This window comes from Physeter macrocephalus, chromosome 2 (genome assembly GCF_002837175.3).
Source record: "Physeter macrocephalus isolate SW-GA chromosome 2, ASM283717v5, whole genome shotgun sequence".
Classification (NCBI taxonomy): Eukaryota; Metazoa; Chordata; class Mammalia; order Artiodactyla; family Physeteridae; genus Physeter; species Physeter macrocephalus.
In genome coordinates this window covers 87,178,166-87,196,745 of record NC_041215.1, presented here as the reverse complement: position 1 = coordinate 87,196,745, position 18,580 = coordinate 87,178,166, and the positions used below count along the sequence as shown (strand labels likewise).

The following is an 18,580-nucleotide window of genomic DNA, read 5'->3' as shown; positions in this document are numbered from 1 at the left end:
AGAGCTTTGTACCAACATCATTGTTAGAAACGCCCCTCCCCCAAATACAACATAGCTGCCTCCCTCTCTGCTTTCAAGTCCAGCTTCAGCTGTCACCTTGTCAATGAATGACTCTTCCCCTGGAAAAAATTTTCAAATTCCACCCATGTTCCTCCGTTGCCCCCAATAACCCCCACCAACTATTTTCCCATAGCATAACACTCTCTAGTCTATAAATAATTGCCTTATTAGCCTTAATTTTTATTGTCTCTCTTACCCCATTAAAAATAAGGTTCATGAGAACAAGGATGTTTGTTTTGATCACTGATGTATTCCAGGCTCCTAGAACAGTGACTGTCACGAATTCAAAATTCAAACAATTATATGTTGAAAAAAAAATAGGAGAGACAGAGAGGGGGAGAGAGGGAGAGAGGGAGGGAGAGAGGAACAGAGCAAAGGAAGAAGGAACAAAAGAGAAAGGGAGGGAGGGAGGAAACCTACCATCTAGGCCAAGAAATAGAATATTGTGCCATGCCTTAGTAGTTCTATAAGTCCTTCTCTAATCATTTCTTTCCTTCTCTTCCTTCCATGATCTAATCACTACCCTGAATTTTGTGATAATTATACCTTTGTATAACCTTAAACAATATATAGCTTAGTTTTGCTTATTTTAAAACTTGGTGAAAGTGGAATCATGTCATATATATTCATTTATGTTTAGCTTTCCACTCAATGCCATGTTTTTTGAGAATTATCCATGATGACCCAAATAGCTGTTGTCTATTTCAGCAGAGATTTTTTTCTTGGATCCTGACAGAAAACATGAGATGGAAGAAAATGTATCCAAATACTGTGTAGATTTTTAAAAACTTAAGTTTTTAAGTTTTTCAAATAGTATATAACTATACTATTTCTTAGGCCACAAATCAGGTGCACAGATAATGTAACTGCTGTTATTTTTCTGTGACCAAACATAGTTTCCAGCTGAAGTCCCCTTTGTTACATGTTTGTAGAAAGCATAAGCTTATCAGTCAAATGTTTTAATTGAATCAGAGTAAGCCTGGTCAATTTAGGATACTGGGGAGGAAAAATTAGGATTTTTTAACCTCCTTTTCCTTCTTTAGATAACATCAGAGTCCCCAGAGACTAATGAGGTGTTATGGATTTGGGATAAGTACCAGTCCTTGTTTGACTTCTGGGCACTCTCCCTCTCATCTTCCCAGACCTATACCCTCCCATCTGCTTCTGGCTATTATCAGCTCCTGCTTCTGACACGGGACCCCTTGTTTCTACCATCATAGGCTGTCAAACCTTTGCTCTCCCCAGCCTGCTTACTCTCTCTCATTCTTCTTTCCTCTTGATACTTCTCAGGGCCTGAGAACAGGCTGCTCTTCCTTACACATGACTGAAGACTGCAGGGTTCTCCCAGGCTCTTTACCCTGACCTTCCATATAGCCACCTCTACTCCAGTCCTTGTACCTGAGAGCACCTACCTTGCTGCCACCTTTCAGAATTCCAGATATGGGAATTCTCAGGAGACAAGGTCTCCTCTACTCCTAGATCCCTGAATTTATCTATAAAATCTTTCATACTTTCCCACTTAGAAATAACCCAAAATGTGACAGGTCTGGCTAAACCCAGGGTCCTGTCTCAGGGGCTGTAAGTTTCTAGCTCTCTTGTATCTTCCAACTCTCTTCTCTCTCCCATCTTCCTCTGGTTCCATAGGAATGGAAAAAATTGCCACTGGAACAATGAGTCAAACCTTTGCCACCTCCATTCTGAAGGCTACCCTTATCCTTCTTGCTACTCTTGGTAAAAACCTCAGTCCATATCCAGGAAATGAGAAACCTAGATATCTTCTGGAGGTATGAGTGGGGAAGTATAGAACTTGACTAAGTATTTTCCAAGAAACTTTGTTCCATTGATGGATGTGGCTTTTGAATCTGAAGACTAAGAGTGTATGCATTGTTTCTGGGTACTTCACTAATAATATCTATGTCTACTTGTCTGGATGGGCATGGACCATGGTGACCAGTGGGAACAAAACCAGATAAGTTAACAGTTCACAGCATCAACTCAACAAGACAAACACCTTTTGCAGTTGTTTCAGAAGAGAAATTAAAAATAAAGTGTGATTGTTAAATTGACTTTATTTAAAACAATATTACTCAATTAACATTTATCAAGTGTTTTTCACTACTTTGCAAGACAAAAAAAGATTGGAAGTTCATTTTTCTTTTAATTTGAATGACTTTAACTGAATCATGTGATACAAATTGAAATAACTTTAAGTTCTTTGAGGTTTTTCAGCATGGTTAATATTTTTAAAAATGTTTCAGAGGGAAACTGACATTTTTGATCATAGAGAAATCTGTTTTAAAAACAAAAAGTAAAAAAAAATGAGACAACCTTCTCTGTTTTCTACCAAGGTCCAGGGCAATCTTAAGACATGTTTAGGAACTTGAATTCAGTTAAACTGTTTTTTTCCAAGAAAATACTTACAGGATCCTAAAGGTCTCTTTTAAAACACAGACCTACTAGAGCATGGACTTGAGGATATGGGGAGCGGGAAGGGTAAGCTGTGACGAAGTGAGAGAGTGGCATGGACATATACACGAGTGCTATAACATAGTGCTATAACAAACAGCCAGTTTATTCTCATTTTCACTCAATGTCTAACTTAGGGAACTTTAGGGACAAATGTAAGAAACTGTTGTCACACACACACACACACACACACACACACGCACACACACACACACACACATACACACACACACTGACTCCCACAGATTGTCCTGTCCACACACTCGCACACACACACACACACATACACACACACACTGACTCCCACAGATTGTCCTGTCCGTTTTGAAAGTTCCACTATTTAAATCGGGCTGATTCTTCCTTTTGGTTTCAACACGGCGTGAGAGAGTTACCACTGGAGCAATCAGGAGTAATCCCATCTGAATGCCACCCTTCTCTTCCTCCTTTGCTTCTCTGGGGGAAACCTGGATCCATGTCCTTGGGCGTCATCAGGAAACAAGGCTGAGGGGCTTCAGACTCTATTCCCGAAACCTTTAGGACATTTAGAGAGGCTTCCTCAGTAAATCATCTTTAGAGCTGATAGATGATAAACTGCTTGGGAAGAATAAATTTTTAGCCCAAGCATCACACCCAAACCAGTTACACAGCAGTACTTTCACTCCCACAGACCTGTATCACTCTGCACTCTGATCTCCTAGATCTTTGCTAGACTTTTTTTGCTTTATTTGGCAGCAATCCCTATTAGTCCCTAATAGTGCACCTCACTCTTACGTCTGTTGCTTACAGAAAATAAAAATAGATTTTTTGAAAAGAACAAAAACATGCCATGTTACTTTGTATTGAATTACTTTAAAAGGTTATGTTTATAAATATTTGTTCACAAAATATTTCAGTTACTCCTTTCTGTTATCTTTTAATAAAACATAATGCATTTATTTATTTATTTATTTATTTATATTAATTTTTTTGGCTGCGTTGGCTCTTTTGTTGCTGCACGCAAACTCTCTCTAGTTGCAGCAAGCAGGGGCCACTCTTCGTTGCCGTGCGCAGGCTTCTCATTGCGTGGCTTCTCCCATTGTGGAGCATGGGCTCCAGGCATGCAGGCTTCAGTAGTCCTGGCGCATGGGCTCAGTAGTTGTGGCTCACAGGCTCTAGAGCACAGGCTCAATAGTTGTGGCGCACAGGCCCAGCTGCTCCATGGCATGTGGGATCTTCCCAGACCAGGGATCGAACCCATGTCCCCTGCATTGGCAGGAAGTCCCCAAACATAATGCATTTTATGTTACAACTCCTAAACTCCCAGGACTGTGAATCTTAAGCATAGTTTTGAGAAAATATTTGCATACTTTTATATTTCAGAAGAGACAAGTAATCAAACAGAGAAGCAAAGCCTTTCAGAGATAAAAACTAGAGCTCACTCATTTTCTAATTATGGTTCAAAAATGTAAGATAACAGTTTAAATGAGATCTTGCTACTAATTTTTAAATCATATTTTAAATTATTAGTAAATTAAATTATATATTCTATTATATATTTATTGTATTGTTCCTATTTCTAATTTAATCTCTTCAGCTAGCAATCTACATTATATTATTAGTGCAGTAGAGCAGAAATATGCATTTGATGGAATGGAACATTTGGAAGATCAGAACTGTAAAGTTCTAAGAGGTGGCATTCACCAAAGTCGCTTAACTCTAGAAGAGCTTAAGTGACAGTTCACACAATGAGTATGTGCTTGTGTGTTATTCATTCATTCACTCGCTCATTTATTGTAAAGGTATTACTCAATAGTTTTCAACCCTGTCAGCATATTAGCATCATCGGGACTACTTTATTTTTTAAAAGTTCAGCATGGCTTATCTCCAGTTCACAGAAGTAGGTCAAAAATAGAACACTTCTGTGTGTTTAAATGAATGCAGAGGACATGAAAGGGAGAGCAGGAAACTTGATCAGCTCATGGTCAAGACAAACCAAGTACAGATTAGGATCTGAGCCAGCTTCACCCTGGCCAGCTGTACTCAGAAAACAGCAGTACATACCTTGATGATGCTGTCCCTTAAAATATCTGTCTTCGGTCACATGTCTCTACCCTGGAACATTTGCCTTCTCCTGGAAAAGTCAGTGGACTTTCTCTCTACCCTTATCCTTGTTCTTTCCTCCTCATGGAATGCACTTCTTGCACCCCCTCCTGCACTTTGCTTACTAAAATCCTACCTACCTTCCAAAACTCCATTAAAATGCCTTCTCCAAGAAGCCTGTCACTTACATAATAAGCATAGCCATCTTATTCGTACCTGCAGTTGGAATACTTATGTTCTGCCTTGCAAGTCCCAGAATGGGAAGAGAAAAATGTATTCAAAAGGGGTATACCAAAATCAGTGTTGGTATAGGAGTGGGATTAGGGGAGATTTCGAATATGATTCCAATTACACATGCCTTAAGATTCTGACATTTTCCTTTGGAGATGTGCACCATCCTCCACCCAATGAGAACCACTGCATATGATGAGATATTACAATCAGAATGTGTTACACATGCCAAAACTACAGAGTCTGACAAAATATTTAGAACTACTAATGAGGTCATTCCAAAAATATTTACAGAGGCCTACTGTGTGCAAAACAAATGCCTGTAGATTTTTTTGAGATCTGAACTCATGGGATGTTCAGCTTTAGATCTTTGATGGTTCCTGCTCATGGCTGGGTAAGAGCTCTGTCAGTGTTGAATAGGGGAGAGTTGACTTGATTCTGGGGAAGTCTCATTTTAATGGTGAGTTCATATAAATGAAATGGTATTACCCACTATATTGTACCATATTTTTCTTTGTTAGCTAAAAGATCTAAAATAAATCTACAGATAAATGGCAAAAGAGAAAACTAAATGTGGGGGACATTCCCCCAAAGCTCCTCACTTTCTTCAATGCCTGCACTTGCTACATTTTCAGGCACCCAAAACCTGGTCCCTAGCTCTAATTCTACTTTGCAATAAACTGCAATAAATAAGTATAAGAGCTCACAGGAGTTTTGTCGCCTCTGAAAACTCTGGGGTAAGGAGTGTGACAGTGGATATTTGGGGAGTGAAGAAGCTGGTGATGGGGAAGTGAGTTGTGGACAGGATGCTGCACTGTTGATCAGAGATGATGGGGGCAGAGGAAGACTGAAGAGTTGGGGCATGAGGTAGGGAACAGCTCTTTGAGACAGTTCTCCCTTTCAGGTCCTACTCTCCTCCAGCAAGTGTAACCAGACTTTGTACCCAGAATTGGACTGAGTCCTTCACATTGCTCACACTCAGCTAGGTTCAAGACTTTGTCAGTTTCCCCCAATAATAAACTCAGTTCCAAGTACATTGGAAGATTTATTGTCTTAACATTATGCATCACAGCAAAATTAAAATCATCATTTGTCACCACTCACCTCTGTTCTCGCTCCAAAACCTCTAATCTTTCATTTCTCTTGACTTAAGATCTCTCCTCTCTTTCCTCTCTCTGCCTCTAAAATCCCCTCAGTTGCACAGAGCAATTTAGTTCTGGCCTCAAATTTAATCCATTCAACAAAACAAAAGCCTAACAATTGGCGTAAAATGATATCTACAGTTCTTCAAGCATGCTTTGGAGTCTCTGGCATGATCATGGTTTGGTTATTATTTTCACCTTCATTAAAATTCTTATAAAAATTTTAATTTTCTACTACCATCAGGATATTTTTTAAAAACTTCATCACTGAACCTACAACCTACCTTTGTAATAAGAAAATCATCAATATGAGTTACTGATAAGTTAGATGCTTTCTTATTTTTTACATAATTTATTTGAAATGTATTGAATATATAATAATATAGTCAAACAGATTGATTTAAAATCATTTATCGATAGAAAACCTTATAGATTTTCTCAAAAGGAAACAAAAGTTTTCTAAAAATAGGTCTTGTATCATTGTTTCAAAAATTAAAAAACAAAACTGGAAGTCTTTCCCACCAGAAGTAAAGGAAACGTTTAAAATTGATGAAAAGCATTAAAATTTTAAAAGATCAAATTTACATTATAATTAGCATAACATTTTAATAGATTGTGATAGGTTCACTAATTAAATCTTATATGTTGTTATTTGTATTTGAACTATCTTAAAATGCAATATTGTGTATTATGTATAATAAGTTATTTTTGTAATTATATTGGTATTAATGCTAAACAAAGCAAATTCATATTCCACTAAGTACATATTTATTTGCCAGGCAATGTGCTGTGTTCTGTCACAGTCATTACCCTATTTAATTAGCCAAACAACTTTATGATGTAGGTATTATCACCATTTAGCACTGTGAAAACTGAGGTCTAGGGGAGGTAAGTAAGCCACCCAAATCAAAGGTTTGCACATATGCTACAAATGAATCTTTCTCATTTCTTGTCACAGTTTCATGTAATACACTGAAAATAGCAACATGCTAGGAGCAAACCCATAAAGAGGAAAAAATTTCTTTGAAACCTTACTCAAGACTAGCATAATCGCTTCATCAAACCTTCTGTCTAATCCCAACATAACTGATCCTATGAGCTTTCAGATATTCAAGTTATATCTTATAGACATTATTCTTTTAAAATGTTGAAAAATTATGAATTTGGGAGTGAAATTTTACATCATTTATTGATTTGCCCATTGGTCATTTATACAAATATTTATTATAGCAAATCTACAAGGGAAGAATTGTAGTCTGATAAAACTGAGGCTCATTGAAGCTATATTATTGGTCTAAATTCACACAATCAGTCTTTGAAAAGGCTGGGATTTGTGCCTAGTTTGTGTAAATTCAAAGCCAGTAACCTTCGGGATAGTTTCTAGATCATCTTCTAGAAGTTATTTGTGACTGGTTGGTTTATTTACATTTTCCACACTATTCCAGAGCAGAAGCCTTGCTGGAACTGTTTGTTGATGAACTTGTAACAATTGCAGAATTTAGGGGCATTTTAAATGATATTTCTCCAGTGTGTGTGAATTCCTCACCTATATTTGCATGGACAATAAGGCTTGCAAAGAATGTGAAGAGTCAGGCTTGCTTTCCCTAGTGATTATTGGTTGGCTCAGTGATGATGAAGAAATGTTTTCCCCTAGGGTGGGAGGACTACAGCAAGCAGAAATCTGGGCTGGTAAGAAGATGAGTGGAAGGAAGATGTGGTCCTTACTCAACTTGGAAGTGAAGGTGCTCTCTGAAGCTGGTTTATCTTGGGACAACTTTGAGATTTTATTCATAGTTGGAGGTAGTCAGGATATAAGAAGTTATTTTCAGAAGATTCTACTGCTCCTCTCCATCCATCTTATTTTGGTGATCATTTTGCAGTGTATACAAATATTGAATTATTATGTTACACACCCGAAACTAATATATAACCTAATATATATGTAAATTATACCTCACTTAAAAAAATACATCCTGGGCTTCCCTGGTGGCACAGTGGTTAAGAATCCACCTGCCAATGCAGGGGACGAGGGTTCGAGCCCTGGTCGGGGAGGATTCCACATGCCGCGGAGCAATTAAGCCCGCGCACCACAGCTACTGAGCCTGCGCTCTAGAGCCCGCGAGCCACAACTGCTGAAGCCCACGTGCCCGGAGCCCGTGCTCCGCAACAGGGGAAGCCACCGCAATGAGAAGCCCGTGCACCGCAACGAAGAGTAGCCCCAGCTCGCTGCAACTAGAGAAAAGCCCGCGCGCAGCAATGAAGACCCAACGCAGCCAAAAATAAATAAATAAATAAATAAAATTTAAAAAAAAAGACATCCTATTAGATTCTGAGAGCGTCTACTTTAGTTGAAATCAACTAGAATTGAGCTCCCTGGGAATCCAGGCCTTTTAGGCAACAATTCAAATGCAGAAAAAATAAGTTGAATTAGAAAAAAAATGAATCATCTCAGGATCACCACTGATGAATAAAAAAATTCATAAAAGTTTTCAGGAACAAAATAAAATATATTAAAAATTAAGAAAAATGTATCAATTATATTGATAATTTTACCACAATAATTCCTACAAACATGGCTGATTATAAATGCTGACTACAATTTAGTTTTTCACAACTTTTCTTTATAGCCTATTCTCTAGATTGTTGAAATAAGTACCTTTTTTTCAGAAGCAAAAACCAGTTCACAGAAATGTTAAGTTTTCCTGATCAGTAAACATCTTTACGTAAAACCTCATGCATGGTAACAGCTCTAATTTGACCAAAAGATCTGGAGATTTCAGTCTACTTGCTGGAAATCTATGGGGCCCTGTGAGAGAAAGGGGATCCATTTCTGCAGATTGTTTAATTGGTGTAGCAAACCACATAAGTAACAGCTACAAATTCCTTGGTTGACCTGGCTCAGCTGCTATGACAACATCAGCATCTTTATGTTTTCAAATATCTAAGTGGCATTTTGTAGCATTTCTCTTTACTAACATGATTAGTGTCAATAAATTTTCTTTGAGCAGCTAATCCCTAATTTTGTCATTTCTGCCATAAAGTTTATCCGTACATTTTCACGTTGGATGTCCCCTTTCCAAAACACCAAAAAGGTAATGTGACGTTCATAAACTTAATTTATCTTTTATATTAATTCTACCATTTGTCTTGCTGAGCAAATGCTTTAATAATTTTCTGCCATTAAAAAATGATTTATAAAAGTTTTAAGGGACAGATATCTTTGAAAAAATATCTATATTTTAGTAAGTGTGAACAACGGGAAAAATGGCTTAATATATTGTTTTTTGTGAGATTTGAGAATGACTTGTCCAATGTATAATTCAGTTTAAGGTTAGCCAAGGTATTTTCCTCCTGAAAAGTTTATTTTTTTGAGAATTGCTCTTCTACACCTTCTTTACTGTGATCCCCTAATAGCTGACCTAATGGTTATGGTACTAGACTAGTAGGAACACCCCAATAATTAATTAGCTGAGACTGGCCGGTGTCTAATATTGAAGAATGTATTTTCACAAAGAAGTTTATTTATTCTTACTCTCTGGCTCTGCCTTCAGGAAAAAAAAAAAGGCTATCATTTACCAATCAGATGTAATTTCAAAGATAAGGCAGATAATTATACTCAGGAAAGACAAAAAACTTAGCAGGTATTAAGTTACACCCAAGAAGGCTGCAGAGTATAGAGTATAGAGCCCTGGAAATGGACTATCTTATTTGATCCTGTTCCCATCACTTATTTGCTATGTAATCAAACAAGTTATTTAATCTGTTTCAGTTTGCTGATTTCTAAAGTGAGGATCATAAAAATAGCTGCTGTGAGAATTAAATGAGTAAATACATGTCAAGTTTTTAGAATTTAGTGTTTTCTACTGTAATTCTTATTATTCTCCTGTGCTCACATATATGTCTCCAAACTATATGGAGATCTTATAGAAGGCTTCCTTAAAGAAATATACTATGGAAAAACAGTACCTGCTCATAAAAATTTTGATATGAGTTTATGCTTAACTCATGAGAAAATATGCAGTGGATCAATTCCATCAATCAACTGAGTGAATTGCTGTACAGTAAATTGATCGTAACTCTTCTATCAACTTTCATTCTTAGCTTAATCCATCAAGATAGCCTATAGAGTATATCTCCAAATATCTCTCAGATCCATACAGTTTTCTGCATGAGTGAATGAAGGAATGGAATTGGCTTATTTTGGATATCTGGTAGAGTTACCCAATTTATAGAGCTGAAATGAACCACCTTTATCTAAATACTTTCTGTTGAGGACTCTGCCACTTAAGATACTTGCCTTTACTTTTTCTTGACATAGAACCCTTTAGGAAAAGAGAACAATTCTAAAACAGAGTATTCTGCAGACGTAAATGCTCTCAAAAAGAAGAAATTCTAGCTAATCCAGCAAACTTGGTTTGTGGCAATTCACTTCTTTTCCAAAAGAATATTTTACCATCATAGTTATTATCCCCTAAAGTATGCCTAGATTTAGGCCTTCTATACAGCCCAAACTTTTCAGTTCTGAGTTTACTCCTTCTAGGACTGTTGTTCATACTTTGCCTAACATAATTTTCCCTTGTTAACTATAGGAATCTAGGAAATTCCCAGAAATCATGCAAAAAAATGTTTATAGCTGAAGTCTTTGACCTTTCTTAGATATATTTAATTCCTCTTAAGAAATTATGAAAAATGAAGGGGAAAGGAAAAGTGATCCAAGGAATCTCTTCAGGTGAGGGTTAGTATATAAGCCCTCTAGGGAAAATGATGAAAACCTTCAAGAATCTGATGCTCAAACTTTATTTCTATATCATTCTTCAAAACCCAACCTAGGCTAATTTTTTAGCAAAACAACTTGTAGTGAATGATCTTGGAAGACTTGGACTAATTGTGATTTGTATCAGGAAACTTTTGTGAAGGTTAAGAAAGAAGTTCAGCACAAGAACCCACACAATAATATTATCTCATTATTCTGGACATGGGATTCTTTCAGAAGGGGTCTATGTTTCCATATCACCCTTCCATCTGGACTAAGCTTCTGTGCAGGTCTGTTGGTTACAAAAAACCCAGAGTCATCAGTAAGAAATAGAAATCTCATCAAATAAAAGAAGTTCAACAAAAATAAGGCAATAGTTTTGATGTTTTCTTTGAGGTAGAGATAGTAGAGCACCTACAATTTATTTTAAATGAGTTCATCATGAGAATAATCCTGTAGTATTAGCCATTATAGATTAGAGATAGCACTGCTCCCACAACCCTGGCTAAATGTTGTAGATCAGTAAAGTGCTTTGTGACTAATTGCTTAAAGTGCTTTTATTTTAAAGCATATTTGCAATTTATAAAGGAGTACTGTAATAGGAGTATTGCATACATGACCAAGAGAAGCAATTTATTCCACTACTAACTTTAACAACTATAAGTAGATAAGGCTCTCTCCACATGTTTCTTCAAAATAGCCCCTCAGCATAACCAGCCTAAGTCAGACAGGAACATGTACATAGGAGAGGAAAAAATAGCATGGAAGGCATTTTGTAAGAACACTAGTCTTTCTCATTCCAGGTTAAAGGATAGATGATTATGTGAGATTGATTTCTATTTTGGCTGATCCTTAGATCTTAATTAATGTAGTTACCAAATAAGCCCTCTAAGATTTGGTGACTAAAGCTGAATAAGACAGAAAAAACAATTAATTGTTTGGGAATTTGTTATCACCAGGTCAATTTAGTTTATGCATTTGTCAAACAATATGTATAGAATATCACCAGGAGCATCTAAAGCCTCCTAGAACTTTGGATTATGCATGCCCCCAATATTTTATGAATCTTTTTTCTGTAGTAAGTACCTACTTGCTGAATATTATATATTCAACTTGATGAAGATTGTAAGTGGTTTTTGTCTCCAAGGGGAAAATGATGAACAAGTTCAAAGGAGACATACTTTCCTGATTCTTTCTTCTCTCACTTTCCCTAGATGGAAACTCATACCAAAAAAAGTGCTCTCTCCACTGAAGAATTTGACTCTCTCCACTGAAGAATTTGATCATAAACACTAAAAAATTAGTAATTTGTGATGTTTGCCATCTTAGAGTAGAAACAATTCATTGCTTTTGCTATGCATGAATATGAAAGGTAAACAGTGTGTGCAGTTTGCGATCCGTAAGATCTACAGTGGTTGGTTGGCTATGGTATTACATGATGGCTAGTCAGAAATCATCGAGACAAAAATGATGGTGGAGTTTTCACATTTACACCTTTTGATTTTTTTAAGCATAGATATTTACCTCAGTCATATATTTATGCTGGATTTTAAAGTGAATAACTTCCCATTATTCCTGGAGTCAGAAACTTCTATTATTTCTTCTCCATGGTATGAGAACATGGCAAGAGAACATCTGGGTCCTTCTTGCAGCCCTTCACTTTGAAATCCTCCTGAGTATAGGCCTGTGTGGGTCTTGGGATTTGAGTCTTTCTTAGCCTGTCTTCTACTGCAGGTGTTACTACAGGAAGTAATAGTAAAAAGTGAGTTTTGTTTTGTAGGGAGGGCTGCTTACTATCAAACTACTCATTCTTCTCTGAAAAACTGAAGTTTGAATTTTAGTAGCTTGTCAGAACAGGAAGATTAAAAACGCCATGTTTTTTCAACTTGAATCTTTGCAATTGCATTTCTCCAGGCAACACAAAATGCATTCACTCTTTCAGATCCAATAGAAACTTGCCCCTGTGGGTCAGGGAGTTAGTACTGGGTGACCAAACTATTCAGGTTAGTACATTGAGGTTGAAGGCTCAGCTCTGTTCCTTAGATGGTATGTGATCTCGGGCAATAGAAATTGTTGGCAGGATTAAATGATAAAATATGAGAAGCACCTGGCATAGTTCTTGGCACATGGTAACTATTCCCTTAATATTAACTACTGTTTTTGCTGTTGCTGCTAATATTATTAATAATAATAAACTTTTCAATTTTTATTCATTAATCTGTATCTTTCTAACAGATCACTTATGATTTAATAAATAATATGTAACAGCATATTCATGTTAAAATACATGTAGACAGATTATAATATGAATTTGAAATTTAAAGGTGTTTATGTATTGTATCCTTTTTAAAGGTTTTGTGTAAAGACCTACTGTTTAAAATCTGATCACACCTTCTTCACGTCCATGTTTGGACCCATTTTAAAACACAAGAGCTCAGAACCTTATGGAAAACTGTAGGCCAGAGATTGTGGATAAGTGGGAAGATATATCATGTACATGCCTCATTGATTTTTCTTTTTGACATTATTAAAATTGAGCAATTTGAGAAATAATTTTCCGATAGTAGTAGCATTATGTTATAAAATCTCACATTGAAAGTAGAACTTTCAACTATTTTTTTAACTTTCAAATTGAGTAGAATTGGTGACAAAGCAGTAAAATCAAGAATTGATCTTTTTAGTAGTTACCTAGAGCCACTAAACATGAATGATACTCTATTCTACATGTATAGGAGAATGAGAATTAATGGCTTATGTTTAGAACAATAACCCTCAGGTTATTTTTGCAGGATTATCTATCATTAAAACAAGTTCAATTATGTTCAGTATTCTCCATTTAGGCAAAAAAGTAGGTTTACATATTGACATACTTAAAACATTTTTACTGAAAGCAATTGAAATGTTTTTTTTTCTTAATCTAGCTTTAAATAGAAAACCCAATTAACTAGAATACTAAAAGCAAAGCCAAAGTGTTTCTATCATTTTACAATTTTTTTCCAAGTTTTAACTTTTTTTTTTTTTTTTTTTTTGTGGTATGTGGGCCTCCCTCTGCCGTGGCCTCTCCCGTTGCAGGGGACAGGCTCCGGACGCGCAGGCCCAGCGGCCATGGCTCACGGGGCCCAGCCGCTCCGCGGCATGTGGGATCCTCCCAGACCGGGGCGCGAACCCGGTTCCCCTGCATGGGCAGGCGGACGCGCAACCACTGCGCCACCAGGGAAGCCCCCCAAGTTTTAACTTTTAAAACTAGTTTAGATTACCTAAAATTAGTACTTTATGTATTTTTTTGCTTATAAAAGATAAAGAAAATGTGAATTTTTGCTGCACCTCTCAGATTCAGTTTTCATTCCATCTTTTCCCTGATTGAGAGAGTAGAGAAGACCCATACTGCCTCTCACGTTAAATTGGTTCTAAGAGCCAAATCTTAAAATTTCCACAACCGTTCCCACCACTCTTTACAGCAGACAAAGTATGATTTGAGTGGTCTTCATTTCACTACCCTAGACCTTCTTTCTCCATTGCTACCCTCCCAACTTCCCTACCTTCAAAGACAATCAATGACCTTACTTTCTCACCATCTCCCTGCCACCAGAGCCTGCCTGCTTAAAAAAAAGAAAAATAAAAAAAGATCTGTGATTCAATCGGACAAATTCCATCTGAGAATAAGAGCATTTCAATAGGTGTGAGAGCTTTCCTCTAAAAGAATGACACTGAAGGAGAAACCATTACTTTAGTCAGTGGGCAGGAACTTTGAGTCAAGTTTTCGCAACTGGGCTTCACTTCTTCCTTGGCACATCTTTTTCTTTCCAATCTGCTGCCTTTGCTCATATTCCATTCCGCTCTTCCATCTCACCTCCTCACTCCCCTCTTTAGGAGAATATTCCTATCCTCATGCCACCAAAACACATACATCCTATAGACCCAATTTTAGACTGAACTCTTTTAAGAAGACATCTCACTACCTCTCTTCATTGTTTAAACTCTAGTTTCTATGGAACTTTAAGATTTCTGTCTGTTTAATGTGCTATTTGCTCCCCAAGTGGAGTGAAATGTTACAGAATGGCAGATGAATATACATAGAAATCGTGCATTCATTTTCCACAGATCACCTCTGATCATCTCTGTGCAGAGCTCACCACATCTTTAGGTGCTTAATACATGTGTATTGGGATTCATTCACATTGCTAATGTGAATCGGTGTGTTTTGTATTGCTTTAGTTAACCAAAAAATAATTTAGCCATTTCTTGATTTGTATCTTATATAACACTTTATGAAATAAGGCATTACTTCCTCTAACTTTACAGGGTTGAAACTAACACATTTGGAAAGAGGTGGAATTTTTCTTCAGCAGCCTCACCTCTTTTTATCTTCTCATCTCTCTTGGTATTTAGTGTTCACTCCTTCCTTTGCTTACTGTTACCTTCATGCACGCAGCAAAATGTATCCTCAGGCAGAAAATACACAACAATTTCCTCTCGAGAGGCATTTAAATGAAGAGTATTTTCTCCTGATGTGAAGATTTCTTATTCCCAACCTACAAGGCAAATCATATTATACAGATGTCAAAACACCGTTTAGAATCAGAAGCTCCGATTTATCCCACATTATGTTTCTCCAGTAACTATAACTTTCAATCCTAGATCATCAATTCTTTCTAGTTATTGGCAACATAAGCTACATAAATGGACCAAAAATAGAACTGAATCATCTAGACAGATCTGCCTGCATGAGGAAATACTGCTATACATAGCAAAGGTAACGTTTTTCTTATGAAGAAATGATAATGCAGTATAACTCAGAACTAGTGTTTCTGCTGAAAGGACTCAAACCAATTTTTGCCAAGTATTTTTGCCAAGTAGTTTTGCCAAGTATTTTTCAAACACTATTTGCTGCTTCTGCTAAACATGGAAAATTAACTGGAGTATTTTTTAAGGGATAATATGGGGGTCTGTCTCCCAAACTCTCCCAGGCCATGGTGACTTGGAGTAGTCAGTCATTCCTTCTGGCCATGTGTTCGTCATTTATAAAATGGAAATTATGGTGATAGTTTTACTACTCCATGCAGGGATTGTTGGGTCAGATAAGTGAGAAATGTATGAGGGCAAATATAAACCATTAAATTAAATAAATTATTGTGTTTATAGAAGAAATTATCTTTTTGTTAATTGTGAATTCTACATGTTAGGAAAACACAACAAGCACATCAAATCTGTTATATCTTGGATATTACTATTTAGGACAGAACTAATCTTTGAAAAGAGAATAGATTTAAAGTCTGTGTGAAGAAAAATATTAGTAGCTAATAGAATAAACGGCGTATAGATATGGCAGAAATGGTAAAGGTGGTATGCAAATAATTGTAGTTTGGGAAATGTTGAAGCTAGAGGGCAAGATTCTGGTTGGACTTTGTCAGAGAGATTCAGCCACTAGACAGCCTTGAAACCTTGGTCAGATGACTCAACCTACATATCAGTTTCTACACTTTGCCATGAAGATTCAGGTAATTAAGATAAGTGAAGCACTTAAAATAGTGCCCGCCACCTAGCAGTTGTTTACAAAGTATTATTACTGATATATTTTCAATTGTATAGTAATTTATCCTAGCAGATTATTTTTTAAATATGAGTTCAACAAGACCATAACTGGACAACTGGAGTCTCTAATACCCAGCTGATCATGTGCCTTACATTATTCCCTGCAAGTGTTATTTATATCATCTACAAAGCTAACATACTATGATTCTAATATAATAATAGTGAGCTCAAATTGCAGGCTAAGATTTAGATTAGCTAAATTTAAAGGATTTCTGTTTATTTCTGTAGATCTGTCCCTCCTATGACCTCTATCCCCTCCTTGCACCCCTCTGATTTTACACTGTGTTTATAAAGCAAAAACCATATTTCCATCATTTTACAAATTACTTTTTTCAAATTTCAACATTTAGATGAACACCTAAAAGCTCTTTGAGATGAACAGAATTATCCAAGTTTCCTTACTTTCACTGCCTTTTTCCTGGCTATCAACCAAGCTTCTATGCACCTGCTTTGAACAAACCCATTGCATTCATTCCTAAGCTGTAGCTTCCTATGTATGGGAACTTGCAAATCTCGTCAGTAAAATGAAATTCCTAGGTCACTTTATGGGTCTTGTTGAAATAATAGTGACTTAAAAGCCAATGATTTTTACTTCAGGTTATCTATTTGTGATCTACACTGAAGGAAATCACTTGATTATTCTGGGCCAGTTTCTTACCCATAAAATAAAGTTAGACTAGATAAAAGATTTTAACCCAGGTTATATAGATAGAGCCTGTACACTTGGAGAGTGATTTTTTTACTAACCTTTAACTAAAATTTAGGATTTCCTTCATTTGCAGGCAAAAATACACAGAGTGACATTTGGGGTATTTGTGTTTGTCACCAATAGAAATCATCGGTATTTTCATAACATATTTAAATTCATGGGTATATCTCGAAGTATTATTTGATATTATTATTATTTCAAAATTACTCAGCTGATAGACCTGCAGCTAGACCTTGTTATTTAACTCATTGATAAAGAAGCACATATATTATTGTATCACATGTTAAGGATTACTTAAAGATGTTGACAATTGTATTTTAATAAAAATGAACTCCCTTGTAATCCCATGTATTTCATTTCATTTATTTATGAATTTTACTTTAAGGAGGTCATACATTTCATCAAACTAAAAGAGGGGACTCTGATTCAAAAACGTTTGGAACCTTGGATTATAGGGATTCTTCTCAAGAAGGTCTTTTACACAGATCACTCTTGGGTGATGAAGATTATCTAAGATGATCTGTAATGAATTGAAAAATGCAAATCAGTTCTTCTTTTCTGTCAGAATGATATATCAGAATGATACGGCTTTCTTTTTTTATGAAAGCCTAAGCATTACTTTCAAGTAACCCTTCCAAGTAACCCTTTTTTATGAAAGCCTAAGTGTTACTTCCAAGTAATCCAAATTAGTTGTAAAGGCTTCTACAACTAAAGATTTATTAACTAAAAGTAATGTGATTTGAATTTGAATTTGCTAAGTCAGTATTTTCCTAAGCATTCTGGCTGCCATGCGATTGATTGGCAACGTTTTATACCTGCCTATGAAAACAACTGGAATTTTACAGTTTCAAGGAATATATTTTTTTCCAGTGCTTCAAAAATCTTATCTTGAATTGGTCATAGTTTTAAATTGCTACTTTTCTAATTGCATGTATGGAATTACTCTTGGATGTAGTCTACGTAACATTTAGGGATTTTTTTTTGTAATTGCTGCATTTTAACCATTTGCTATTTTGCTCCTCTTCCACTGTTTTGTTATTGGTGAGTTCTTTATCCACTAGAAGTAAGAGCATTCGATTATTGGTAAAGCTCAGTGTCCTTTGTCCATTGTAAAAGAGTCTCAAAAATTTTGAGAAACAGAGAATTAGTTAATTACTTATATTCCTTTCTTTTTAATTCAATCTATTTTTTTCCACTCTGTTCTGTTCTATTCTAGTCTATTTTGTTCTGTTATAATCTAGTTATAAGTAACACAATATTAAATCAGAAGTATAAGCCAAGACTAGATGATAAATGTCAGAAACAAATTGACCTGGGAAGCAGAAATTTCACAGAAGATCCAAAAGTCAATAATAGGATTCTTATAACCTTCACCCAATTCAAACAATTGAAAGGGCCAGGTTGTTGATGGTTAGAATAGGATTTGTGAGGAAGATTGCTTTAATGAGTTCTCTGCTATTGGGAAAGATGTAGAAATGCTTCCCTCTTCACCTCAGATCAAAGGAAGATAGCTTCACTCTTGGAGAGCTTGAAGTTAGGGGGATATTG

General features: G+C 36.2%; 1 protein-coding gene across 6 annotated transcripts in view; it reads left to right on the top strand.

Moving 5' to 3' along the window:
* The window catches only part of PDE1A (phosphodiesterase 1A), a 278,243-nt gene that overhangs the window by 253,209 nt on the left and 6,454 nt on the right, over window positions 1-18,580 (top strand). Inside the window, exon 14 of one of the 6 annotated variants that reach the window (XM_024122310.3) lies at window positions 11,946-12,182. The exons of 4 other annotated variants lie outside the window; for them this stretch is intronic. In XM_024122310.3, the coding sequence (XP_023978078.1) occupies window positions 11,946-11,983 (38 nt within the window). In that variant the 3' untranslated portion in view covers window positions 11,984-12,182. Of the gene's footprint in view, window positions 1-7,632; window positions 8,277-11,945; window positions 12,183-18,580 lie in introns of those variants that run through there. One more of the 6 variants, XM_024122309.3, reaches the window with a different exon arrangement.